This window comes from Podarcis raffonei, chromosome 5, assembly GCF_027172205.1.
Source record: "Podarcis raffonei isolate rPodRaf1 chromosome 5, rPodRaf1.pri, whole genome shotgun sequence".
In the NCBI taxonomy this organism is placed as follows: Eukaryota; Metazoa; Chordata; class Lepidosauria; order Squamata; family Lacertidae; genus Podarcis; species Podarcis raffonei.
The window spans coordinates 36,726,408-36,753,877 of record NC_070606.1 but is presented as its reverse complement, the minus strand read 5'-3'; the positions used below and the strand labels follow the sequence as shown (position 1 = coordinate 36,753,877).

General features: G+C 41.6%; 2 protein-coding genes and 1 pseudogene across 5 annotated transcripts; all 3 read right to left on the bottom strand.

Annotated features, from left to right (window-relative positions):
• Positions 1-522: 522 nt before the first annotated feature.
• LOC128413363 (lipase member M-like) lies at positions 523-9,880 on the bottom strand. Its single transcript, XM_053387404.1, has 9 exons — positions 9,779-9,880; positions 8,679-8,793; positions 7,336-7,534; positions 6,703-6,812; positions 5,926-6,062; positions 3,316-3,462; positions 2,972-3,043; positions 2,153-2,218; positions 523-774 (listed from the first exon to the last, which is right to left on the bottom strand). Exons 1-9 carry the CDS (start codon positions 9,878-9,880, stop codon positions 523-525), a joined length of 1,200 nt encoding a protein of 399 aa, XP_053243379.1.
• Positions 9,881-17,955: 8,075 nt separating this feature from the next.
• Positions 17,956-26,880, bottom strand: LOC128414000 (gastric triacylglycerol lipase-like). 4 transcript variants are annotated; one of them, XM_053388637.1, is made up of 11 exons: positions 26,761-26,879; positions 26,012-26,061; positions 24,583-24,695; positions 23,488-23,611; positions 21,837-22,035; positions 21,422-21,531; positions 20,952-21,088; positions 19,634-19,780; positions 19,040-19,111; positions 18,881-18,949; positions 17,957-18,291 (listed from the first exon to the last, which is right to left on the bottom strand). In XM_053388637.1, exons 3-11 carry the CDS (start codon positions 24,682-24,684, stop codon positions 18,058-18,060), a joined length of 1,194 nt encoding a protein of 397 aa, XP_053244612.1. In that variant the 5' UTR covers positions 24,685-24,695; positions 26,012-26,061; positions 26,761-26,879; the 3' UTR covers positions 17,957-18,057. The 4 variants fall into 4 exon arrangements, with proteins under 4 accessions (XP_053244615.1, XP_053244612.1, XP_053244614.1 ...); XM_053388639.1 differs by having other exon boundaries at positions 23,494-23,611; XM_053388638.1 differs by lacking the exon at positions 26,761-26,879 and adding an exon at positions 26,156-26,250.
• On the bottom strand, positions 22,067-22,579 carry LOC128414008 (small ubiquitin-related modifier 3-like; annotated as a pseudogene).
• Positions 26,881-27,470: the final 590 nt, after the last annotated feature.

Sequence of the window (27,470 nt, the reverse complement as noted above, 5' to 3'; positions counted from 1 at the left end):
ATAAAAAATCCGATATGAAGGTATCAGTAATGTATTCAGTCTTCTATAATTATAAAGAATAACAGAAACGAAAGAGATCGTTTATAACTAGCTTTGGCATAAGAATCCTTTGGGGTGAGTGGGGAAGGAAATTTGGTGCCCAAATTGGAGAGAATTTGAATATCCTTTCAGAAGCCTATCCTTTCCTCCCTTCCCCTTCCCCCAGACTTCAGCTGATCTATTACTATCCACTATAGATGGAGTTCAGAAGAATTTTTTAAGATGTTGTAGGAAATGTAAAAATTAAAAAAAGTTGTGCAACATGTCATCATTTTGGGGAACTTTGCAGTTCAGATTGAACTTAAAAATGAAAATTGTGCCTGTAATATAAAGTGTATTGGACCAGCAGTCAATTAAGATTTGAACACTCTCCCACCCAGGTGCTTTGTTCTATTTTTATATAAAAATCAATAGGAGTAAAACAACACATGACTTGAATTACTCTTTGAAAACCAGTGGAATAAAAAACTGTCTTCCCCCCCTCTAAAAATCCCAAGTTTCTATTGGGTTTCTCTTCATCATATCAATCACTTCTGAATAAAGGCGTTGAGGTGCATCAAGTCCAAAGAGGAAATTAAAGTGGCTCCAGTCAGGAAAGCACTTGTAGTGAATGAGATTAGAAATCCGAGGTATTAATTTTGCATTGTCCTTTGGGCGAGACAACCAGTCTTGCCCCCCAATCCACATGGCAGTTGGCACAGTCATAGCTTCTATTTTATAAAATGGCGGAGTTTTCTGGAAGGGAACATTATCAGACTTTAATTAGTGAACTGCCCACGGGGCACTCTGTATATAAATGCCAAAAGCAAATAAATAAATGAACATGTTTCAAGTACTGTAAACTTGAATAAAAGGAAGAATGAGAAAAATAAGTTTCAAAGAATTTGGAAACATGCAGCGGATTATATATTCAAATACAGAAAAGCACCACAACTATAGGGGAGGGGCAATGGACTTTGGGCAAATCCCCTTGTTTGGTAAAATCTAAAATGGACATTTGAAATTACCAAAGAAATTTAAATTTAAATGTTTTTCCTCAGGGGAAAGTTGTAGAGAATATGAAATGAAGCTAAGACAGTTTGACAAGGGGGAAAATCTATACATTTACCTCATCTTTTGCAATAGTTTTGCTACAGTGTTGACAATTTGATGAATTAAGAGTAAGAGATTCTGACATGTATGCAGCAAGAATGCCATACAGTCAATTCCACATTTCTGTGGGGGTTACATTCTGCGGCACTGCAAAAGCCTGCAAACACCACATTCGCTGCCTCTAAACCTCCTTGCTCAAACTCCAACTCTCCACAGACTTCAAAGATTGGTGTGAGGGCTCCTGGGATTACTAAACTCTGGTTTCGTGCCATTTTCATGCTCTCTCAGGGCTGTTTTATGCCCCTTTCCATGCCATTTCTGGGTTCATGGCAATGCACATGTGTGCATACATACCTTGAGCATGCATAAATGGGGAGTTGCCTGTATATTATGCTTTCTTTTTTAATAATAATTATTAATTATTATTTATACCCCGCCCATATTGAAAGTTCTCCACATGAAATATAATAAAAGCCAAGCTAATCTGAAAAGATTAAAAAAAAAGAATAAGAGAAGGAAGAAAAGAAAAAGAAAAGTGAAAGTGAATACAAATCCGCCTATTACAATTGCATCATACCCCTGATTCCACTCACCTGGAAGCTTCCCCTTCTTCCCCCAGCCTGCCACCCTGGAAGATCCTCTCTATCCTGCCTCTCAGGCAGGGTCCTTCATATCCCATCTATCACCTTCCTGTGTGTATATCTTCATTAATGCAAAATAGGGAACTTAAATATCAACCAAAAAAGGAGGAACTCCCAATTCTCTGTCTGCCAATTATATATATGGCAATTATACAAAGCAAACACTCCAGGATAACATCTAGCTATATTATAGAGCTGCTTCTCAGTGCGCTAGGTGTTGTTTTCTCCATCATCCCAGGCATCTCCAATTCACCTTTTTCCACTCAAGAAGTCCAGCCTGTACAGCCAGAAACCTCCAATGCCATTGTACAGGGATGGGAAAAAAACTTGTGCCATGCATTTACCAACACTAATGTAACAACAACAAAGCACATCCTTACCTGATGGTATTTTTCTTTGTTCTTGCAGCCATAGTCAAAATATTTCAGTTCCCCTGTTTTTGCTGCCTATAAGGAATAAAATTAAGCAGACATTATATTTATAAAACATTAGGTAGGCTACGTAAGCAGTCAGCAAGCTAATTTGCACATGTCTCCAAGAAGGTGGAGTTTTTAAAGATGGGTGACAATTGAATTAAACGGACCAGTTCTAATGGCTGGAACTGATTTTTCCCCCCTGATTATACCGAAAGTTGCATTAAGCTTGCCTGGTGCAGTTTTTCAAGCTCTGAGAATGATGTCAGCTCTAAAGTACAGAAGACAATAATTGTCAGGGCAAAGCTGAAGAGCAGTTGAAAGCTTTCAGGTGTTTCAATGTGACCTGAATTGTAGAATAACAGTTTGCCTTAAATACAGTGGTACCTCTAGTTATGGACTTGATCCGTTCCGGGGTGCCGTCCGCACCCCAAAAAGTCTGCAACTAGAGCACCGCTTCTGCGTGTGCACGCACGCGGCACAATAGAGTGCTTCTGTGCACATGCGAGGTACGCAGAACGCTTCTGCACAGGCGAACATGGCGAAATTCGCCGCATGTGCCACATTCGTATCCTGAAAAAATACAACCGGAGACTGACGTAACAAGAGGTACGACTGTATTGGTTTGTGTCTTCAGAACCATGAGTGATGTCCTGCTCACAAAATGCAGCTTCTCTGCCTCTTCTTTCTCATTACATCCTAGGAGCTTCTACATTTAGAATAAAAATCACAACCTCAGCTGATCATTATTTTTAAAAGAAGTACGCATTGCTTTAAAGACGTTACCTGACCCCAGTGTACAATATTTTTTACAGAAGTAAAGTCTGGAAAGTGAGCCTGGTACACATCAACTCGGCTCTGAAAAAAACATTTTAGAAAGACAAACTGTTAATGTGGCAGATACAATGAAAAGGGGCCAACAAGTGTGAGAAACAAAAATCAGTGCATACGCTAAGAAGAGGCCTTGAAATCTATCTAAGTCAACCCTTATATTTCTCTTTTTAGAAAAACGACAGAATGAAAAAGTACCACAATCAATAGACCTGTAGTCAAGAGATTAAGAATGGGAAACCACAAGCCAAGGGACCAGAAGTAAAAGAGAAAGAAAATAATTAAAGATACATACATACCACATTTAAGCTGTTCTTATTGAAGCCACCTATAAGGTAAAGGCTTTGGGCGCAAAGGTTTTGTATTAATTGGTAGCTGCAAATCTTAGCAACGAATGCTCTCAGACTTCTACTTAATAAGCGGAATTCTTTCGTGCCAAATATAACCTGTGAAACATTAAAAGAATTGTGAACTTTAATTTATGTCTTTGTTGTCTTGCACTTACATTTCTTGTATCACACTCATGTGCCCAAGTGACAAATCTAAACATATATGCAATGAATAAAAATACATATACAATTTACCTGGAAGTAAGCCCCATTGATTCTATGGGACATACTTCTGAGTAGACATGGTTAGGATTGCATTGTTGGATAGCCCAATACATTTTGGCACCTGAGAGGCGAATCACAAAATTCCCACTGCCACCAGAGAAGAAGGAGCGAGTGAAGTTCTACATCAGGAACAAAGGTGGGAGGAGACCTACAGTAACTCCTGTTCGTCAAGAAGCTACTGTAGATGTGGGACTTGGGGGCAGGGCTGCCAAGGAGGTGGCAGATCCAGTCTCTAAGGAGTACACCACAGCTGACATTGCCACTGCAGTGGCGGCAGCAGGTGATGCGTTCCTTGGAGGCCAGATCTGCTGACCCTGTGGATCCTGCCACCTGAAGCAGCAACCTCACCTTATCTCATGAGTGGGCTGGCCCTGATAATAAGTCACAGCAAAGAAACACAGGGGAGCTTCAAGTCACACACAAACACACAAATTGAAATATTATATTGGGGATTATCGGGCTGTGTGGACTAGGCCTTGCTCCAGATGCTGACACACATACAGTGACCACAGCCCACTGTCCGTGTGTCTGGTTGGCATGTGAAGTGCCTTTGTGTGTGTATCAATAGGTCCACACACACATGGAAGCACCTTAAATAATAACAAATGGGCTATATATTCTTTTGTAGGGGAGAAGAACTACCGTACTTGTCCCAATACATGAAGTGTTTACCTAAGTGGGCAGTTTTTAAACCCCGAATAAAGAGAGAAGAAAGATTTTATTTCTATCTAAGGAGGCCTAAGGCTCAGGAAAGGCAAAAGATAGCATAGATAGGTGTGCAGAACACAAACAAATACAACATGAAATTAAGTTAATACAAAAGCCAATCAGCAGGGGTGAGACATACTCCCGACTTACTGCCATCAGTAATGAGAAGCCATAGCAAGATTGACAGCTTAAATAAAGACCTTAAAAAGTTCAATTTATTTCTGTTGCAAGCTTTGGCTAGGCAAACTTATAATAAAGACTGGCTCCTGCTCTGAATGCCCTAGAGTGCCTCCTGTGGTACTGAGAACCATTTGAAAGAGCATTTGATGTTATATTACTATATATAATTGTATATATAATAATGCAGCCATATACACTTTATCCTCACATGGCTTTATCCCTTTCATTTGCAGATCAGGTGTGGCAGGACCTAGCTGCCTCATTCAAGCAAAATATTCAGCAATGAGTTTTTCGGGGCGTGGCAGGGTAAACCAGCTTTCTTGCTGGCTGAAAGATACTGCTGAATGCTCGGTTCCTTAAAGAGACAACACCTGCATTTAGCTCTAGTTGACGCCATTCTACTCTGTTCTAAGACATGAATCCTCATTTCCCACTTATTGTGTGGTATCTTACAGCCAGCTTGAGCTCCAGTAAGTTTTTAAGAGCTCTGCTTGGTTTTTCCTCCACCCTCAACAAATTAATTCCAATCCCCACCCACAAACATTTGCATTGGGCCTCCAGGGTTTGGACTGGAGTCCTCAGAGAATAACTCCAGGTGTTTCCTGAGACAAGTGCTGGAGATTTGAAACCACATTATGACTAGTTGGGTCCATGCGCAAGGTGCTATCACAACACTGCTGAGCCTTTTAAGAAAAGAACACAGCTACAGGGAGTTGTTGAGCACCCCACCTGTTGGCCAGGGTGGCAAAAAGAGAAAAGAGAAACATGGAAACCAGCCCTGGTTGATTGTTTCAAAAAGAAGTGATGAGACTAGAAGAGGTGATGAGACAGCCTTAGGAGGGACAAAGAGAAGGAGCTGGGCATTAATTCATTCAGATTAGCTTTGGGGGGGGTCATTCATTCCCACCAATAAATCTGTTTTCCTAGTCATTTCCCTACCAAACAAAGGTCAATACTGTAAACTGGTGAGAGGAGTTGTAGTGGAGAGGTAATCTAGAATGAGCAGTCCCCTGTATGTGGCCCCTATGACAAAGTGTGCGACAGATGTTGGACTAAAAGTCATTGGGACTGCAACATGGGGCAATCACTTTTCCCACCAGTCACCGTCCTGATCTTGTTTGGGTCCCCTGTTCTTACTTGCATGTTAACTACTTTCATGCAATTAACATCATTTTTTAATTTTGCTCACTTTCAAAAAGGGTTATTTAATGGCTTCCTGTTTACCTCTCATAAAAACGTTAGAGAAGGACACTTTATAAACAATTTGCTGTTTTAGCAAATTTACCATTTTTGTATTATTAAGCAAACTATACAAGTAGCTTGTCTAAGAAAACTGCATTCTGCAGATTCACATTGTGGGAAACAACTGAATGAATCCATAAAGAGCAAGAACAATGCAACTGATACCTTTATAAGAAAATCAGGAAAAAATAATATCTGGATTACTGGGCCTTTGCTGTTCTGAAATGTGTACGCAGGAGCAAAAACAAAGAATAACTTGATTTTTTCAGCCACCTCTGGCATCATAGAAAAGGCTATGAAACCTGCAAAAAATAATAATTTATTTACAACGATAATTGGGGAAAGCAAAGGAAGAAAAGACTCATCAGTCAGAAAGGCAAAGGTACAGAAGTCAGTCAGTTTTACTAACTGCCCTGACAAGAAAAAAGTTTTTACTTGGGAATTGGACACATAGTTGTGGGCAAATGTGCATACAGACTTGCATCACACAGAGATTTGTACCAAGCCATGAAGCATCCAATGTGCTCTCCACTCATACTACAGGGTGTTACTGGAGATGCATATTAAGTATCATTAATTAAGCTCACAAATATTAGCTTTGGCTCAGGGTTGAGGTCTTGAACATACTAACAAGCTCATCATCTGAGCGATGGCAAAAAATGCTAGATTGCAGAGATATCTCTAAGAATTGTATTTAGACTCGAGTATCAACCAGTTTGTGCAACTGGCTCTGTGGGTACCATATCTAAGAGCTGTTAAAAAATTGATGAAAGAAACTTCTGCAATCACATTGTAAGGACAATATTGAAGGAAATTTTGTTACAAACAAAAAAGACAGCTTTTGGCTTGCTGAAGCCAAATAAGGAGGAGGTGTGTGTGTGTGTGTGTGTGTGTGTGTGTGTGTGTGTGTGATGACAGCCCTTCTCTATATTTGAAACTTACCTAAAGTAGCACCTTGAGAGTGTCCAATATAATAGATCTGCTTTTGGCCATTTTCCTGCAGAATGTAGTCTATCATGGCTGGAAGGTCATAGAGGCTCATTTCATGAAAGCTGCGGAGCAGAAACACAACGTTGGGCATGTAATGCTGGTACACAAGATGACTCATCGTTGATTAAAGCAACAGCATTTCATATGCACGAACAGTGTGAGCTGACCATTCATGGATCTCAAGACACAGAAGTCTCTTATGTTTGTAGTCGTAAACCATGTGTATTTATTTCCTGCAGCTGAAATCTAACATAAACTCCAGAAATAGATTGACAGTTGGGAGCAGCAACACAACTAGCTTCCTGGCAGATGGGTCACTGTTTCTTACTGGGTGGGGCAGATATGAGTGTGGCTCAAACGCACTGGTGGAGCCAATCTGGCAGTTCTGTAGTTACCTGTGCACCATGTCACCTCCCCCTCTTCCTCCTGGTAAGTAGCAGCGAGCCACCTGCCACGTAGCTCACTTAGCTGCTCAGTCCCGCCCAGCAAGCCACTCCTGATAAGCCCCGGTGCTTCATTGCTTGACAGTGATAGACAACTGCATATGCATTTCAAAAGTCTCACCCCCAGTTTGTGAGGATCTACCTGAAATTCCAGAATTCCTGTTGCAAGACCGAAAGGTTCTGGTGCTTTCTCGACCAGGATGTTCCTCTAACATTCCCAAGCCAAACATCATAACCAGCATCTGCCAAGATGAAGCCCAAACTATTGTTGGGTATATTGGAGACCCAGGTGCTACTTTCCATTATTAATCCAGGAATCACCAAGACAGCAGGTCTGGAACCTGAAACAGATACAAATAATTAACTTTTGTAAGAAAGACTGCAGCATACTAGGATGGCCATGTGGCCTTCTCTGCAAAGGACAGCCTGTCAAGACCCTATAACAGCAGTCCTGAAAGACCTATATTGGCTCTCAGTACATTACCAAGCAAAATTCAAAGTATTGGTGCTGACCTTTAAAGCCCTAAATGGCCTCGGCCCAGTATACCTGAAGGAGCATCTCCACCCCCATCATCCAGCTCCGAGGGCCTTTCCGAGGGCGGTTCCCTCACAACAAGAAATGAGTTTACAGGGAACCAGGCAGAGTGCCTTCTCAGTAGTGGCGCCCTGTGGAATGCCCTCCCGTCAGATGTTAAGGAAATAAACAACTATCTGACTTTTAGAAGACATTTAGGGAAGTTTTTAATGTTTGTTCTTTTATTGTGTTTTTAATATTCTATTGGGAGCCTCCCAGAGTGGCCGGAGAAACCCAACCACATGGGCGGGATATAAATAATATATTATCACTATTATTATTATTATTATTATTATTATTATTATTATTATTATTACTGGAAGGGCTGGCAGAGGGCTATCCTGTATTTGAAGGCACCCTCTGTTTGTCCAGTCCAAGGCTAGTTTCAAAGAGAGAGCAAGGACTTTGAAGTTTCCCCCTCAACAGTTTGCACCCAGACAGCAGACTGAGCAGGCATACAGGTCATCTGATCACAATATTCTCCACTGTATATTGTATTTATATTTAAATTATAGGAATTATATCTAAATTTGTACCTGTACTACATAAAGTAGCACCTATGCTACATAAATTTGCACCTATGCTACATAAATTTGCACCTATGCTACATAAAGTAGCATAAAGGGCTCCGTAAGTGGACATCCTGCTGCACATCCAAAAAAAATTCTCATCCCTATATTTTACTATCTAGAGTTGTCTGTGGGATAATGCAACATGTGGACTGGAAAGGGACTCTGACCTCTGCTTTGAAGGGCCTGAAGGTGGGAAAGACTCTGGTTTGGTGTTCTTGGAAAGAAACTTCTAAGAAACAGGCCTGCCCATAAGATTTCTACTTAATTGCTACTCAGTGTTGGAGAATGCATGGGGCTTGCTATTACATTTTCATTTCTTCTTTCACATTGGAGACCCACCATGTTTGCCTCCTCTGCCATAAGGAATTCTGTTCATGGTTAAATAATAGCCGTCAGCTGTCAGGATCTTATCATGGACCTCACTTGGATAGTCCCAGCGACGGATGATTCCATCCTAGATAAAGGACAAACAAAATTTTCCAAAATGAAGTACTTTCAGAAAGGTTGCCTATGCTTCTTGGTCCGTTGTTGTTGCGGGATTTAAACTGGTTAAATGAAAACCAGAATTCAGATTTTAGCTCATTTTCACATATATGCACTTTCCACTTTGGGCAGATTAGGGGACAAATATGGAATAGTATGAAAATTCATAATATAATGCAATAAGGTTATGTAAAGGATTGTCTCCCAAGCAGCCTTGAATGCATCCCACTGTGAACTAGTTTGTTTTTTATTAATGCATGTATTGTGTATGCATACAAATTGTCACTTTTCTCAGCAAAATGCACAGCAGTGCTGTCTCCAAGCTTGAAGCAAATTATATGCTCCCCCCACCCCAAATCGCTGTGCAGAGCAACAGGAAAAAGCTCCAGATTCAAAAGGCACTCAATTCTGCTTGCAAATGAAGGAATGAACTGTGCTTGCAATGCTTCCTTTGCAGTTTCAAATTCGAGCCTCAGCAATATCAAGCATGGTAAAGGTGGCCAATTCATGCTTCACCCAGAATGGCCTGGCTGGCCAGCCACCAAGGCCTGGTAAACCTAATTAGGTATGTGGACCAGAGATTTGGAGAAACGGGGGGGGACACCCTCAGGTTGAAGATTCTTGGGGGACAGTTGGCAGTTGGAGGACAAAGCTGCCAAGCAGATTAAATCTCATTTGCTCTATATTTGCACATGAAATTGTTGATTGGTTCAGGCAGCAAGATGCCCTGAGCTATACCTGCATCAAGCATTTATTTTTGTATACAGCACCAAGAAAAGTAGTCATTCAAAATACATGCACCTTTCAAATGCACTACCAACCTTGTGTATTATCTGGTTAAACATTTGCACCCAATACTAAGTACTCTGAGGTGGCAAAATCCTATATGTAGGGAGGATGAAACTGTAAATAGTGTCAAGCAATATCATGCTCCTTTCACATCCAGAGATACTTACAGTATTCAAAAATTGCTCTGGATTTGGCTTATTTAACTCTTGGAATTCTCCTGAAGACACAAGTCCTTCAGTCATGTACACCAACACAATCATCAGCCACATTTTGATTCTCTGTAAAAAGTAAATAAATAAATGGGTCACCCATAAATAGACAACCAACTGGATGCTCCTTCATTTGAAAATCATCAACACAATAGGAATAGGCGCCTGAAGCTGTCCGTGATATTAAACTGAATGGAGAAGGTCTGTTCCTATTAAAATGTGGACCAAACTGAATTGCTCCCCCCATCCCACCATGCAGCAGCTTCACTAAAAATAGTATATCAGCCAACTGCCTTTAGTAATCTTTTATCAGGAAGGGCCTTCCTTGAGGAAGGGCATAGCTCAATGGTAGACCATCTGCTTTGCATGCAGAAGATACAATTTCTGGCACCTCCAGGTAGGGTGGTTAAGATTACCTGTCTGAAAACCTGGAGAGTCACAGCCAGTCAAAGTAAACAAAACTGAGCTAGACCAACCCTGAGTAGTATATAACACAGCATCCCATGCTTCAGCTACCTCCCAACATTCTCCACCATCATGCCCCATCTCCATAACAGCAGACAATCTCCCAAATACTCTTCCACATCTTACCTGGTGATAACTCTCCTATCCCTGTTTCAGCAGAGGACAGGTACATTTGCAAATTAGGACCTGGTTTACACAAAAGGCAGGCAGGGACGCTCCTAAAGGATAGGGCCCTTGCCCTTACTTCATCCCAAAGCAAATACTTCATTGGCGTTTCCCCTTCATAGTTGACTTGCCAGTAGCAACCCACTGCTAGCAAGGAACCTCAGGATATGACATCACCTGGAAGTAGTTTCCAAACAAATTCTGAACCGTATGTCAACCACAAATGTGAGGCTTCTTGCAATTCTTCCAGCAGCCCATTGGTTCCTCTTCCTCGTCACAATGCTGCTAGAGAGCTGGGGGAACAAATCTGCCAAAAGTTCCCTGCCCAGCCCCCAGCTGGTCCTGATAGTCCCTCAGCAGCTGCATCCTTAGAGGGCATTCCTTTGTTGGTATTCATAATAGCATAATCCAAGATCTCGGTGATTAAATAATAGAAGCAAAATCTCCAGACAAGTTTTCAGTTGCGGCTGAGTTAGCTCAGTGTTGGAGCGTCTTCATTCATTGCAGGCAGAAGGTTCCATACTCAATCCCTGACAACTCTAGTCAGGCCTAGGACAGTTCTCTAACTGAAACCGTGGTGAAGCACTCCTAGTTTTGCAGACAGTACTGAGTTAAATGGACCCGTGGTCTAACTCAATATAAGGCAGTTGCCAAGGTACCTAAAAAGAGGTGGTGCTAGTTTTTGTTTTTAGCCAGCATGTTTGGCCAGCCTGCCAAGGATTAATTGATAACACAGAAATATTGTTAGTGACTGGTTCCTCTGGTCGGATATGTAAAACTCCTTCTGTCAGCAAGGTGGTATACTGTTCTTTGTCAGCATTTGAAGCCTTTGGCAAAAAGCCAATCCTATTTCAGACATCCAATCACACCCAAACTTTTAGAAAACCTGTAAACTCTGGGGTGCATGCTATTTGCTACTTCACACATTGTTATGCTTCCTGTGATTGATTTGCAAGCCTTGAGATTCCCACAGTGCATGCTGCAGTAACATGCACAAGAAGCCAAAATCTTCTAGGCTCTATTTGTATGCAGAAAACGTGTTTTCTTACCATGTTCCAGAATCTCAAGACCATTGCTGTATCCAGACCAGCTCCTTCTTAAAATCTTGAAAGGTAATATTACTATGGCTTCATTCAGAACATGCATCCCTCCTGTACTGATGATAAGCTGAGCCCAAATTTTCATAAAGTTGAGGTGCAGCTTTTAATGTCTTCTACAGTGGTACCTCGGGTTACATACGCTTCAGGTTACATACGCTTCAGGTTACAGACTCCGCTAACCCAGAAATAATACCTCGGGTTCAGAACTTTGCTTCAGGATGAGAACAGAAATTATGCGGTGGCGGCACGGCAGCAGCGGGAGGCCCCATTAGCTAAAGTGGTGCTTCAGGTTAAGAACAGTTTCAGGTTAAGAACGGACCTCTGGAATGAATTAAGTACGTAACCAGAGGTTCCACTGTACTTCCATTATGGCTCCCTGCTGCCACCACTGTTCCCTTCTGCTGCTGTCCTAAACTTATGTGCTGCTGATAATTGTAGTCACTTTCATACAAACTCTCTCTCTTAGTATTCCACATTATATAACAACAGATTTTCTAATAGATTATGGAATAGATCCAGCAACCCCATTATCCAACTTTAATTTTTAACCTCCCACACCCTTTATTTCCATCAAAAGCATTCGAAATACACACCATATGTGCTGAAATTCACTCCTTCCACACTTTTTCAGTACAAAGTGGCTATGACCCTGGGAGCCAGCAGTTGTCTGTAGTTAAAACAAAACAAAAAACCTCATCCAGCCGCTTGTGGTATTTTTGCAAGCCAGGAAAGTGACAGAACACTTCTACTCCAAGACGTAGTTGTAGCGAATATCACAAGTCTACATTCACTTACCAAGTTCTGCAGGATCTCCTAGACACCTGAATGTGCAGGTTCTAATGTTGCTCAGGTGTTAAAGCAAAAGGATAGTAAGGAATGCATGATCATAGACTATTACACTTTCAGAACGTACAATTATGCTGTGTACATCCCACCCATAAAGTACCTTGATGTATCTTTTCATTAACTGCTCATTCATTTTAGCTACCTTACCCCCCAAGCCCAATATGATAGAATTGCATACACATAATGTCTCAGCTATATTCCTTCTTTCATAATAAAGAAGTGGCAATTTCATTCTTTGAAAAACAACATGGTGGTTCATTCTTGGATAGGAATGGGGAACCTGTGGCCCTTTGGATGTTGTTGAACTATAAGTACCATTATCTCTGAACTTGCTGATGGAATCCAACAATTATGGTTGTAATCTAGAAGAAGTTCAGGTTTAGAAACCCGACATTCCTGGTTCTATAGCCTCTGGATCAACTGGTATGCCTTTTGAATTCTCATCTCAGAACAGTGGGGTTGCTGAATTTATGCCATTATGTATTAAGAAGCTAAACTAGTAGAGGATCAATTGTATATAAGCATAACCAGGAAACTGGTTTATTCATTTATTCACTGCACTGTCTGAAATGTACATGGGACTTGCAGGAGGTAGTAGGCAAAATAATAATCTGGAAGTAGGGATAGGAGAGAGATTCAATTCAGTTCACATTGAAAGCAAAATCTATAAAATCCGTACTTTCCAAAACAATATGTGGACTGAAATACAGTTATCCTTAGAATTCACTGAATTTTGCAATCCAGTTGTCTAATCAACCAATGTTTACAAAAATGCATATATTAGGAAATGCATAAAAATGACTATATTAATGGAAATAACATACGTATACAAATGCATTATATTGCTTGTAAATGTGCTTACAGTAGTCAAAGCTACATGGAAAAGTGTTTATTCTGAGAAATTCACCCTAAAATGCTGGAGAATTTTCACGAAGGATTATTTTTAAAAATCACAAATTGCTGCAGGAATGTAGAGAAGTGAACGTAAGATTGGAAACATGGGAAACTGGGAGAACTGATATCAACAGATCGTTCCATTCCTATCTGGAAGTAATGGAAGCCTGAAGTACCCTCATATCATACAGAATCGAGTTCTCGGCCTCTTTCTTAGCTGATAATATCATCATGGCAGAAAAATTGCTTGAAAAAGACACATTATATTCTAGGATTATTAGGCTGGATCCAGATTTAGGCATGCTTAGAATAGACGCACTGAAAACAATGGGGCTTAAATTGGTCACATCTAACTTGATCTCAGTGAATCTGCTCAAAGCATGACTAACAGTACAATCCTAGCATCACCTTAGAAGTAATTTCTATTTAATGCAATGTGGTAAGTGGGATTAGGAGTGTAGGCTAAAGCTGGGTCCAACCCATGTTATTATACCCATTGATAATTTTTGTATAATTAGTGGATAAAAGCTACAAGATAGGATGGTGCTGTTATTTGTCCATGTCTCAAATAAAGAACCATTGGATGGTTGAGGATGCATGCAGTACATAACTTTGTCTGGAATAATGCACTAGCTGAGGAACTGAGCAAACAACTTCAAGCACTGAGATGGCCAGACTGTGAGGATTATTTTGTGGGTCAGCAGCAATGGCTTTATTCCATACATAAAGAGACCAAAGGACACTATAACACTTTCTCATGTAACTCTATGGCATGACCTGTTTGGGTGAAGAAGAAGAAGAAAGCTTTAAAGGGACATAATGGCTTTATTCCATGCATAAAGAGACCAAAGGACACTATAACACTTTCTCATGTAACTCTATGGCATGACCTGTTTGGGTGAAGAAGAAGAAGAAAGCTTTAAAGGGACATAATGGCTTTATTCCATGCATAAAGAGACCAAAGGACACTATAACACTTTCTCATGTAACTCTATGGCATGACCTGTTTGGGTTGGCCAATTGCTTCTTAATAATCTGATAGTCACTACTTAACTTCCATCTCAACCCACAGCCAGGAAGAAATCTGGGGGTGCTTATTACAACCTCTAAGATCCTGGGATAACACTCCCTGCATTTCCGAGCCAGATCCCTTGCAGTCTACTCAGAGAGTAAAGCCAGCCCACAGTTCTCTGAACTCTTTAGAGCTCATTGGAGCCTGCTAGTCTTTAACAACCCTGATCCTAAGCTCCTGTAGTATCAACCCAAGTGATCTAAGCCTGTGGGAGATTACACAATCTTTGAGTTTGGCAAGCATATACACTCTAGTCCTCCAAATTATATGAATGAATGAATGAATGAATGAATGAAACTTTATTTGCGTCAGCCGTCAGCCATAACAACAAAAGAACATTGCAATATAATTGGGAAACACGCTGAACAAATTGCAGTCTGTGACTTCTTCTCCTTATGTGTGATGCATTCATTAATAGAACAAAACAAAAAGTTGATTATAAAAACACAGTTTAGGGTCTTGAGTCAGCAGTCAGATAGTGGATCTTATTCTGATTGTGCAAGCTTTGCTATCATCTGCTCCTCTTGTTCTGCCAGGAGACAGGACACTCTGGCAGTGATTGAGCAACTTAGAAATATGAAATTTCATTAAGAAAATAAAGGAAGGGAGAAGGTGGCAAATGGACAAAACAGAATGCTGAAATAAAGGAGACTTGGGGAGACAATAACACACATCCTTTCTTAGATAGCTTAACCCAAGAATGAGAAGAAACTGCCAGGGAAGCCAAGGGCATGAGCTATTTACTTTCTTCTGCTGCCACCTACTGACTTGTCCAGGAAATGAATAGCAATATGTTACTTGTTTCTGGAAAGCTTCTCCCTATAGACACAGGTGGAATCTACACACATATAAAAGCATTCTGAAAATGCTTGTTTTAAAAATACATTCAATTTTCCATAAGTCTCACCATCACCATCTAGTGTCACATGTATATTACACTTAAAACACACTTAAAATGTTTTATTTGCAGCTGAGTCCGCAGGCTCTGCATTGCATCCCTCCTATACTTTCCCCCATTCAGATCAATAGCATTTTTATTCTTTATTTTTTTTAAGTGCTTAAGTAGTGCTGGATTTTATAGCCTGCATAGCAGGAATTTCTGCAAATGAACTTATTTCTGTTTTTTTGAAAGAGAGAGAGCAAGAGACAGACAGAGAGAGAGAAGAGAAGAGAAGAGAAGAGAAGAGAAAATAAAAGAAAAGAGGTAGAAATGAAGAATGGGAAACCAAACAACGTGTCAGGTCCTGAAACCAAAAGATGGAAGAAACACACAATTTGTGGGCAGTTTTGTATATCTGTAGCCTGACACAGATGGAATGGCATAAAATGATCCATTATTAGCTTGGGAATTGAGGGACGAAAGATACGTATAATTCAGATAAGCGTTGGAAGAGGGGTCTTTAAACTCCCTTCTGCCCATACCAACCACACACTGAAGGCTCCACAGGGTCAAAGAGCACTCTCCAAGCATCCCTCTCTGGAAACAACCATCTAAGTAGGACTGGAAGCAGCACCAAGTGGTGCCACCCATCCCTAAACTCAGACAGCTGCTCCAGAAAGATACCATGGCTGATGGTATCGAAAGCTGCTGAGAGGTCAAGTAGAATTAACAAACACACAATTTGGGCAGCTTGAATGCTTACATACTAAGCTGGTGCTTTTGCTCCAGCAGAGTGACTGTCTCCAGTGCAATAAAAAAATAATTATTATTATTACATTTGTTAGTTGCTTTATGTTGCCCAGGGCAACCCAAAGCAACTTCCAACCAAACAACCAAATAATAATAATAATAAATCACATTGATACTGTCATGAGTTTGACCGTGTGGGTTGGGGACTAGGCTTTATGTCATTCTAAGCCTGGATCCAGCAAGTGTGAAAATATAAGCCAGGTTAACTTTCCATGTTGAGGTGTTAGTCTGGCTGCCCACGCTTTCCCTCAGCTGGCTGCTAGCTTCAGAAAGTCAAAAGACAAGAGATGAGAGTGGAGTGATGTGACCTTGAGGTAAAACAGCAAGCTGGAGAGAGAGTCAGAGCAACGCTGAAGAGCAATGTTTGATTTACGTTTGAATCCAAGGCTGCGACTATGGGGAAAACTGTTAGGAGCTCAGCCTACACTCGAGTAGGACCCTGGCAGAGACCCATGCCCAATTGGCATGTTCTCTCCCTCCTGGTTAATCGTTCAGGAGCTTCAAAAGCTTTCTTCAGCCAGAACATCACCGGCACATTTAGGGATCCTCAGAGTCTTCACAGCTTCGCATGACAGACCTCAGCAACTCAGCATTTTGGCTAATCTACTTTATTTGCATATAAACACACACGGAGCACTGCAACATGGCTCCCTCTCTCTCTAGCATCAGACAGCAAAGGGAAAAAAGAACAAAGGACAATAGTCCCACTTCATGGAACACAGTAACACAAACATCCTGTCTCCATCACATCCCACTCTGTGGAGTCAAAACATACCACGTCATGTGAAAGACAACAATCCCATGACTGCAATCATGGAGCAGGAATTCTAACAGAAACAAGACCCCTTTTGGGTGTGGATGCTGTGAACCCCTCCATTGTTGGCTCAGGTTGTATACAGTGGTATCTTAGTTCTCGAACTTAATCTGCTCTGGGAGTCTGTTCGACTCCCGAAACTGTTCGAAAACCAAGGCGCAGCTTCTGATTGGCTGCAGGAGCTTCCTGCACTCAAAAAGAAGCCGCATGAGACGTTCAACTTCCAAAAAAAAATTGCAAACCAGAACACTTACTTCTGGGTTTGCGGTGTTTGGGAGTCGATTTGTTCGAGAGACAAGCTGCTCGAATACAAAGGTACCACTATATATGTGTAAATAAACTGCATATCGAGAGGACACCAGAGTCTCTGCTGTGCCACATATCCAAAAACCCTGGAATCTTGCAACGCTTGGAGATTGAGGTGGAGCACAATATTACAATAAAATAATGGAAAGCTTTTGCTTGGTGCCTAAAGATATACGATGATGGTGCCAGGCAAGCCCCACTGGCGAGAGCATTTCACAAATGGGGAACCACCACAGAAAAGGCCATTCTCCATGATTTTCAGGTAGAATTCAGCAGGACAGGAGATATCAGACCCTGAGATCATCTCCTGAGGCCCTTCTTCATGTGCCTCTTCCTTGAGAGGTCTAGAGGGTGGCAACACGAGAACAGGACTTCTCTGCAGTGACTCCCTGTCTGTGGAATGCTCTCCCCAGGGAAGATTGCCTGGTGCCTTCATTATACATCTTTAGGAGCCAGGCAAAAATGTTCCTTTTTAAGCAGGCTGTTGATAGATCTGATTTACAACCTATGCTCTTTTAAAATGTGGTTTGCAGGGGTATTGGGTTATTGTTTTTATTTTTATTAGTTATTATATTGTTTTATATCTTGATTTTATTCTGTGAACTGCCCTGAGACCCTTGGGTATAGGGCTGTATATAAATTCAATAAATCATCATCATCATCATCATCATCAGGAATGTCCTGGGTGATGTGTAAATTGGGCAATATATTTATCAAATCCAATTTGACTGATGTGCATTTAAATCTGAGGTGGGGTGAAAATGTACTGGGTACAGTAATACTATGAGAAAGTTTTATAAAGTATTAGTTTATTTCTTTATTTTAAAAAATCAGACAATCAGGAAAGCAAAGGGACTTTGTTCCTATTCCAAGAGAAACATTTCCTTAAAGGTTCTCTTTTAAATTCTCAATGATTTTATAATACATTCGATCAGCAGCATCAAGACCAAACACAAAATCCAGATGATTCCATTCAGGAATATACTCGTGGTAAAGAAGGTTTTTGATCTTGGGGATTAACATATTGACATCCTCAGGGCCAGAAAGCCAATCTTCTCCAGAACTCCAGACTATTGTTGTTACATTCATATTCCTTATATTGTATTCAGGAGGTTGAACCTTTAAAAAAGATTGAAAGAGAAAATGAGCTCAAATGAAACAGAATAAGATTTTAGCAAAGTTTTGTCCATTTTTTATGTGTAAGGGGAGGGAGAAGAAATGTAAAGAAATATTTCATAAAAGTTATGCACTGTTAAACAAGAAGAACCCTAAATATGGTTTACAAAGGAGATTTTTAAAAAAATCAATAAGAAGAGTTAACAACAATAATCTAATACTTCTGCAAAGTTAAAATAACAAAAAACAGATTGAGATCCTGTAGCATTTTTTTATTAGCTTGTTTTACTTTAGTTGTTTGGTAAAAGGTACAGATTATTATTATTATTATTATTTAATTAATTTTAATCACTTCAATGTTTTAATCACTTCATCAGGCAGTGTAAGCCAGCTTACTCTCTTGAACAATCTACTTTCTTTCTTTCGCCTTCTCACCCTTGCCCCACTGTCACCTGTCAGTTGCTTTTTAGAATAAATACAGCATGGCATTCAATGCTTTAAGGGCAGTGGAGATAGTAAGGGCATTTGCAAACTTTCAGTATTTTTATTTTCATTTTGGAACAAAATCTGAAAAAGTTGGGAAAGTCTCTACCTTGCCATAACGAGCTAGGTTGTCAAACAATCCATAATCATAAGCTTGGAGTTTACCACTAAGGACGCTCTGCAGATAGAAGAGAATCTCAAATGTATGCATGTATCAAGAAAAGGAACAATGGGAGAGGGGGAGGTTAATATTTCCGGTGGACCATACCTGCTTCCAATGGATTATATTCTGCACAGATGTTCCAGATGGGACTTGGGCTGCATACACATCTATTCGGCTCTGAAAGATAAAACAGCTTCTTTTTCACAACCCCACCCAGGCATCGAAAAGGTTAAACAAGTGACTCAGAATAACAATATTTATATGATTAGCTAAACGAGCATGCAGTGATGTACAGAACTGTGGCCTGAAGACAGCTGAAATTTTGTGTATGATTGCAGTTTGTTCCCTTCTTGCCTCGACTGCTTAGACCAGTGATGGGGAACCTAGTGGACATTGTTGGACTCCCATCAGCCCCAGACAGCATGTTCAAAGGTCAGGAATCATGGGAATTGTAGTCCAATATCTGGATGACCGGAGGTACTTGGTTTAGACAGAACCAGACAGATAATGTGTCTCTGTTTATCCAAGCCAGGCACCATCTACTCAGTTGCATGTTCAGGCTCCTTCCTTGGTCTTTAAGTGGTCTATACTTGAGTGTGGCCATTGCTTTTCATAATACATGCGATTCAGGAGGAGTAGGTGGATGGAACAGATAGTCTTGAGAATGCAGAAGAGCATATATTAAAAAATTCTACTCACCAGGTTTAGGTTCTTCTCATTAAATCCACACAACATGAACAGGAGGTTGCCACAAATGGGGGCCAATAAGTTTCGGCTGCAAAATTCAGCAGCAACCGAAGAACCAAAAAAAGTTTTTGGTAAAAATTCTTTCATTCCAAACATAGCCTGCAAAATTTCAAAGTGACACTTGTGTTAAGGATACGGAATCCTCGTTATTCCAGTTCCGTAGAGTGATAATATGATCTAAAAAGTCCCATATTATAAGCACTTAAGATAGGCCAGGCACAGACACTGCTCTGCATGGCAAATATCTCTAGTTTAAGTACTATTGGAATGCGATGAAATGTGGGCCTTAAGAGAGCCCTTCTAATAGACTATATTATCTATTAATTGATTAAAATTTTGGAAAGGCATCTGCACATGGATTCCAGTGCAAATGAAAATACAAACATTTGTACAATATTAAAACAACAACGTTCAGTGTAATGCGGTAAAATCTAAAGTAATTGTACATCATATATGAAGGACAATCCTAAAGTCCTGAAAAGTTAAAGACCAGGAGTGGCAGGAACAAAGTGAGGTGGGGGCAGGACTTAAAGCAGACAGAATGCACCTCAATGGAGATGCAAATCATCCCCTCCCTGGTCAGCAGATTTGATGGAGTGTGAGGAAACAATCCTCCTCCTTCTCAGCTGACCTGCACTGTGTATCCTGTGTGTGCATGGGATAAGTGTGTGAGCAAGAGTGCGAGGTGGCCACACCCACTGCTGTCCACAACCGCTCTTGGCATGGGGCCCCCCAGAGGCTTAGCCATGAGTGAATGTGGTCCTCAAGTCAAAAACATATAGCCAGTGCTGAGTTAAACCAACCGTCTGCCTAGTTTACAAGGCAAAGTTGTCCACTGATGCACTTTTTTCACGGGGCCACTGCAAGGTTTAATAAGGGCCTGGCCAAAGTGCCCTCTGGTGGTGCCCTTTCACAGCCTCCCAGTTGTTTCACCCGAAGCTTACCAAGAGATGGGTGTTGGCAGTGGCAGGCAGCAGAGGAAATGGGCAGCTGCGGTGAAGGCACTGCAGACCTAGCCACCCGATACTACGACTGCCGCCATGCTTCACTTCACAGCGCCAGGCCACAGAGAAAAAAAGAGGCTGATGTCAGCTCCAATGCTTGCCCAACCCACGTCAGGTGTTGATGCCCAGCCTGTCAGGCATCACACAGTGCTAAAGGGTAAGGAGTTGCTCTCGTGGTTCTTAGGCCGCAGCAGCACTAAATTGTTTACCACTACAGGGTATTCCGCTCTGGATCTGTATAGTGAAGACTCAGAAGAACGGCATACCTTGATTTGCACTTCAGGAAGCAGAGAGAGCTTTGCCAGAGGAGTTTTAGCATATTTAACTGTGGCAACGGGAGCCAAGGCAATGTACAGCTTGATTTTTGCAGCCAGTCGAGGATTGGTAGAAAAAGCTATAAAAGCTGAGGGGAAGAAAGAGGAGAGAGGAACAGGTTTTGTCATCAAAGAAAGGAACTATGGGGGGGGGAGTTTAATGGTAAACTTGAAGAACTGGTTTGTTGACATTTTAGCTTCTAGGGACAAGGCAAAGCCAGGACCCCACACCCCACCCATCACACAACTACAAGCAAACAAGTTTAGCAAAATTGTCATCTACAACTTCATATTTCACTGCATGTGGCTATGCAGAGTGAATGTAAACAGGAACCTTTAAATAGGTTGCAATTCTAGGCTTGCCTATTTGGAAATAAGTTTTACGTGTACCTGCTGGTCAAGTTGCAAGCTTTTGAACTTACCCATGGTGGTTCCTTGTGAATGGCCAATATAAAACAGTTGTTTCTGTCCAGTTTTCTGCAGAACATAATCTATAGATGCCGGAAGGTCATATTTTGCCATCTGATCAAAGCTGGGGGGGAAATATTATCCACATTAAGCTGGCTTCATGGGATAACAAAGGACTTTCCAGACTCTTTGAATTCCAGAATGTTATGTCAGGACTATTATCTTCCCATTTGCACTGTGCTCAGTAACTGCAGATACTCGGAGGTTACTGAGAGAAGAGGGCCTAACATTATGATCTTTTCAGCACAATAGATGCTGATGTGATCAATGCATTCTCCAATGTGGGGCTGTTTGTAATGAGAGCTTTATAGCTGGGACAGGAATACTGCTGCCAGACTGCACACTTTTGCTGTGCAACAATCAGGTTACCTGAATTCCCAGAACTCCACTGATCTGGGTGAAAGAAAGTGATGTCTTCTGGACCAGCTGTTCCCTCGGCTGTTTCCTAGCCAAACATCATAGCCAGCATCAGCTAGCATGAATGCCAGGCTGTTATGAGGAAGGTTTTGGAACCAGTTTGCAGCATCTACAAGCAAGCCATGCTGCAGAAATACTACTGGCCTTGGCCCTGAAAGAAAGGAAAAGAGAGGGACGCTGAACAATCTGGGGGATGCTTTGACTGGGCCCATTTTTATGACGCAGTAATTTTCCACAGGTGCAGCTTCAACTTGCACACACAGTATATCAGGGACAGGGAAAGAATTTGGATAAATGTCTTCAGAACATGAGAAGATTCTTGTATGATTGTCATGTTCATTTGTTTACTATTTAATAGCACATCCAAGGACAGATGATAAAGTGAGTTGAAATTTTACATTCCTCTTCCTAAAAGGACAGGATATTTAGCACATGCCACCCGTCTACTGTTGAAACGCATCAATAGTATCCTCATCTTCCATTTCCAACTGTGCAGGTGTATCTGTTTCATTAATTGGTCGTCCATCAAGTCTGAATATAAACTGTCTCATTGACAAACCCTGCCTCTCACAATAGGCCTTCATTAGTTTACTTAGTGGTGTGTTGCATTTTGTTTTACTTTTAAATTGATATGGTCATTCTCCGTTTTTTACTCCTTCCTTGGGCTTCTCCTAGGACATGGTGTCGCGTCAGGCAGGGACCTCTCAAGGAGCCAGTCTGCGCATGCTCGGAGCCCCCGTCTTCCTGCACTCTCCTCTCCCGCCCACTTTCTGGCCTCCCATCATTATCTTTGAACTTTGGCAAGCTCAAAGGCAATGATGTCGGAGGATTCCATAGGAAACAGAAGCAGAAATTGTTGATATTCACTTCTTAGTCCCATGTCCAGAGCAGAAATCAATCCAGCAAATACAATTGGCATTTGCTGTTGTTTTCAGTCCACAAATGATATGTAATTGATTACTACACACACACACACACACACACACACACACACACACACACGACTTGCATTTCCTCTGCATTTAAATAAATGGTGTGGAATAATGTAACAATAAAATGATTACCTCTGTAATGTAAAATTCTGCCAGAGGACAGTGAAAGGAATAACTTAGTTTTGTCAGAAGCTGAACTGCAGATTGGAAACAGTGCTGAATGCAATGAATGCAGGTCATAATTGAAATTGATGATTTCTTACATCACCACTCAATGGTAACTTTTGTCCTGTAATATATCACTTGCTGCTATATTAGATTATGGATCTATTGCTAAATACATATCTGGAAAAGTCTGTATGTCTATTGTAACTACTGGCTGCAAATATTTTGACATGCTCTATCTGAGCTAACCTGTCCCCAGTAGCAGTGATGCCACTCTAATTTTTAACCCCACTTTCAGTGCCCCAGACATGTACAGAGAAGGGTCAGATGAGTGGGAGTGGGGAGCAGAGGAAAGTTGAGCAATTTTAAAATTCAGGAGGCAAACTAGATATTTATACACAGATTGAAGGGAGGGGGGAAATGATTCCCCCTTTAAAAGCATATTAATTCTTAAGCATTGTTAAGTCATAATGGAAATCAAGCAAATAAGAATTTATAGTACAAACCCGCGCCTGGGTCCGGCCTGTCAGCTCTGCCATGTGGAATTCTGAAGATGGTAAGTATATAGCCATCGTCTGTCGTGACATCATATTCTTCAGCAGGGTATTCCCAGTACTCGATGAGTGATTTCTACAGGGACACACACAATATTTAAAATCAGTTTGAGAAGCTTTAAAAGGCTCTGCTACAAGTAAGTATTGTAAGTATTCTGTCACAGCTCATAAGGTCTGGAGGAGGAGTAAAATCCAGACACAGCCTTGTGAATGAGAGCACGCCTTGCTCATGCAGTCCCTTCTTTGTCACTTCCTCTCACATCTTTGACAATGTTGTGGGAGGCAGGAAAGGAGCATACCATGTATGGGGAAGGGGGAAGAAAAGAATCTGCCTCACCCTCTTGGTACAGAACAATGGTAGTAATAACCTGGCCCTCACCCATCCCTCATAACGTTTCTTTTTAGGGATGCTTCTCTTTTTCCAATGATAATAATCATTGTGGCCCCTAGAAGCTTTCCAACTCATAGAATCATAGAATCATAGAGTTGGAAGAGACCACAAGGGCCATCGAGTCCAACCCCCTGCCAAGCAGGAAACACCATCAGAGCACTCCTGACATATGGTTGTCAAGCCTCTGCTTAAAGACCTCCAAAGAAGGAGACTCCACCACACTCCTTGGCAGCAAATTCCACTGTCGAACAGCTCTTACTGTCAGGAAGTTCTTCCTAATGTTTAGGTGGAATCTTCTTTCTTGTAGTTTGGATCCATTGCTCCGTGTCCGCTTCTCTGGAGCAGCAGAAAACAACCTTTCTCCCTCCTCTATGTGACATCCTTTTATATATTTGAACATGGCTATCATATCACCCCTTAACCTCCTCTTCTCCAGGCTAAACATGCCCAGCTCCCTTAGCCGTTCCTCATAAGGCATCGTTTCCAGGCCTTTGACTCATGTGTCCCCTGGAGTAGATCTGAGCTCAGTCAGCGTGGAATGATGTTTGGCAGAGAACAGGTCACACATTTTGTGGGTTGAACCCATTTAACTGATCCCCTAATGGGCTTCTCTCATTCTGTGTCTTGAGGAACATTCCCTGCTTTACATTACTTACCGCATTTAAAGTGGCTTCATAATCAACCGATCTATCCCCAAGAAGTCCATGAGCTAATGCAGAGCCATAAACCAAGCAGATGAGAATGGAAGCCCACGACATCGTCTGTTTGCCTGTTGGGAATGGATCTTAATTAGCACACCCAAATTTGATGAGTTTGAGCTAACTTCACATGCGTCAATGTTATGCATACTCAAGGCTTCTAAAACGATCACCTTGGCGTCTTTCATCGGGTCATTGCACTTCAGGTAAGTCGACAGTGTTTTCAAAGAAAAAAGTGAATTAACTGCTCTTAGGAGCACCGTCCTGGGACGCAGGTGGCGCTGTGGGTTAAACCACAGAGCCTAGGACTTGCCGATCAGAAGGTCGGCGGTTCGAATCCCTGCGATGGGGTGAGCTCCCGTTGCTCGGTCCCTGCACCTGCCAACCTAGCAGTTCGAAAGCACGTCAAAGTGCAAGTAGATAACTGGCAGGAAGATAAACGGCGTTTCCGTGTGCTGCTCTGGTTCGCCAGAAGCGGCTTCGTCACATGACCCGGAAGCTGGCCACATGACCCGGAAGCTGTACGCCGGCTCCCCCGGCCAATAAAGCGAGATGAGCGCTGCAACCCCAGAGTCGGTCACAACTGGACCTAGTGGTCAGGGGTCCCTTTACCTTTACCTTTTAGGAACACCGTCCTAGACAGAAATCAACACTCAGCAGATAAGAAGTATTGCAATGTTGGCCACTTATTAAAGTTTGCAAGAACAAAGAAATTAACAGCACCTCCAATTTGGTCCACTTCTGCAATAACAAAAATAAACAAAGCACTTCCTGTCAAATAACATGTTACATTAGCTGCGTATCTGTGCCTTTAGGTTTCTACCCTTCCCCCTACACAGCAGCAAACCAGATCAGCAATAGGGAAAAATAAGTTCTCATCAAAGTGAAAATTAGAGGGGGGTTTCGTCAATGCAGATTGTAGGCACTGAGGAGTCGGTTGGGTGGTCTGAACCAGGACTGCAGCAGGTGGGTTAAAGTCACCCTAACACCATGCTAGGGTCCCTGTCTGCATCAGGGTCCCTATGCTTACAATCTGTGTAAAACAAACAAACCAGCCCTGCATTTAAAGGCACAGATATGGAGCTAAACGTACCATATCTTTTGGCCCTTGTATGAAACATGGCTACCGCTGCAACTCAAGTTTTCTCCATCCATATACATTCTCCACATTATATATCATAGGTCTCTCTTCTGCAGTAGGCAGCGACCATCAGTTTTCTGTCAATCTGCCCCTCTCTGTGTAGAGAGAGGACATCTTCTACACCTATATCAGCAGAATCCATGTGCTGTACACATTGTGTGTGAACGATAAATCTAGTATTAAAAACATCTTCGATCTAACCGTATACACACTTATACACACCCTGGACAGTTCCGAGAACCTTACCTCTGAAGATCCGATGCTTCGAAATGGTTCAACTGCAAAAACAGCAGCACCTGCAAAAGTCAGAAAACGCAAGTAAACCTAATGAAGGGCAGAGCTAAAACATTTAAGATGGCCAAAGGGAGCCACAGTTCTCTCACTACATACCGTTTAGAATAAACTGTGTCTCTTGTTGACCGAGCCTTTCTAATATATAAACTGTGGAGCTCAGGGGCTAGGGAGGGGAGAAGAATGCAGGGGTGGCGTAAATAACTGTGACACTGTCTTGGCTATCAAAAGACAACAAGCCACTTGAGATAAGATCTTCTTACAGTTTAAGCAACCACTTGGGTCGGTTCTGCTTACATCCCCCTTTCCTCCTCCCAAAAAATATTTAAGTACACTTTTAAAAAATGATACATCTAACATCTTTACAGGGTCCCAGTTAACCTTCATGAAAAGGTTAGCTCATAAATCAGAGCAGTTGCGTGCTTTCCTAAGCTATTGTGAAACAGCTACGCAAATTACGTTTGGACAGCCAATTAATTGTTGGCTTCCAGAGGCTATTTTGAAAGTTTTTGTCAAACAAGGTTAATGTTAATCTCAAAGTTAATTTTAGGATTAACATTAATCTTAAAGCTAATCTTAAAAAAGCAGGGTTTGTATAAATAAGAGAATGAAGAAATCAGTAAATCATGCGGTTTCAAAATCACAGCCTTGTGGTGATCCTTCAGTGGAATGGGGAAACTGCGAGGGTTTCCCCCTGTTCTTACCTGTGGACAACTGGTGGGATAAGGATGTGTCAGTAAGGTCAGACATCTGCCCAGGCTGACAGCCCAGGCACTAGCATTCAGTGCACTGCCAAGTTGCACCCCTGCAACTGACTGCCACGCCAGACATACCATTGGACTATTACCTTTGCACCATGTACAAAGCACTTTTTAAAAAATGGGGGAAAAGAAGCAAAGGTTCAACTAGAGCAGTAAACAGCTGCTGCTGGTGGTGCTAAGCAAACTCAGCTAAGTCAGTTTAAAAAAAAAAACCCTGCTGCAATGCCCCCACCTACCAAACGTCAAAATGAGGGTAGCCTTCACATCGGCAAGATTAAATGTCCTTCCACGAGCAGATTGGATGGGCTGAAACAAAGGAATTCCTAAGAAGGACAGAGCTTGTGGTTTAGTCAATAGAAGATATAATTCATGAATGCCCTTTTTATAATGATCTTAGAAACAATTGCAGGTATATTTACCCATTGTTAAGATCAAGGAAGGGAAGCTGATCCCTAGCAAAGACCTGTTTTCTGCTGTCTGATGTAGTATATACTTCAAAATATCTAAGTTTCCTGCTTCAAAAAATCTGTGCTATTAACACACAATGGCTGTCTGCTAACACACAATAAACTGACTTGACTTGGCCCAGTCTTTCTGTGTGGCCTTCTTGCTCTTCTGCCGCCTATCCATCACTACACCATTTCAGGTCATAG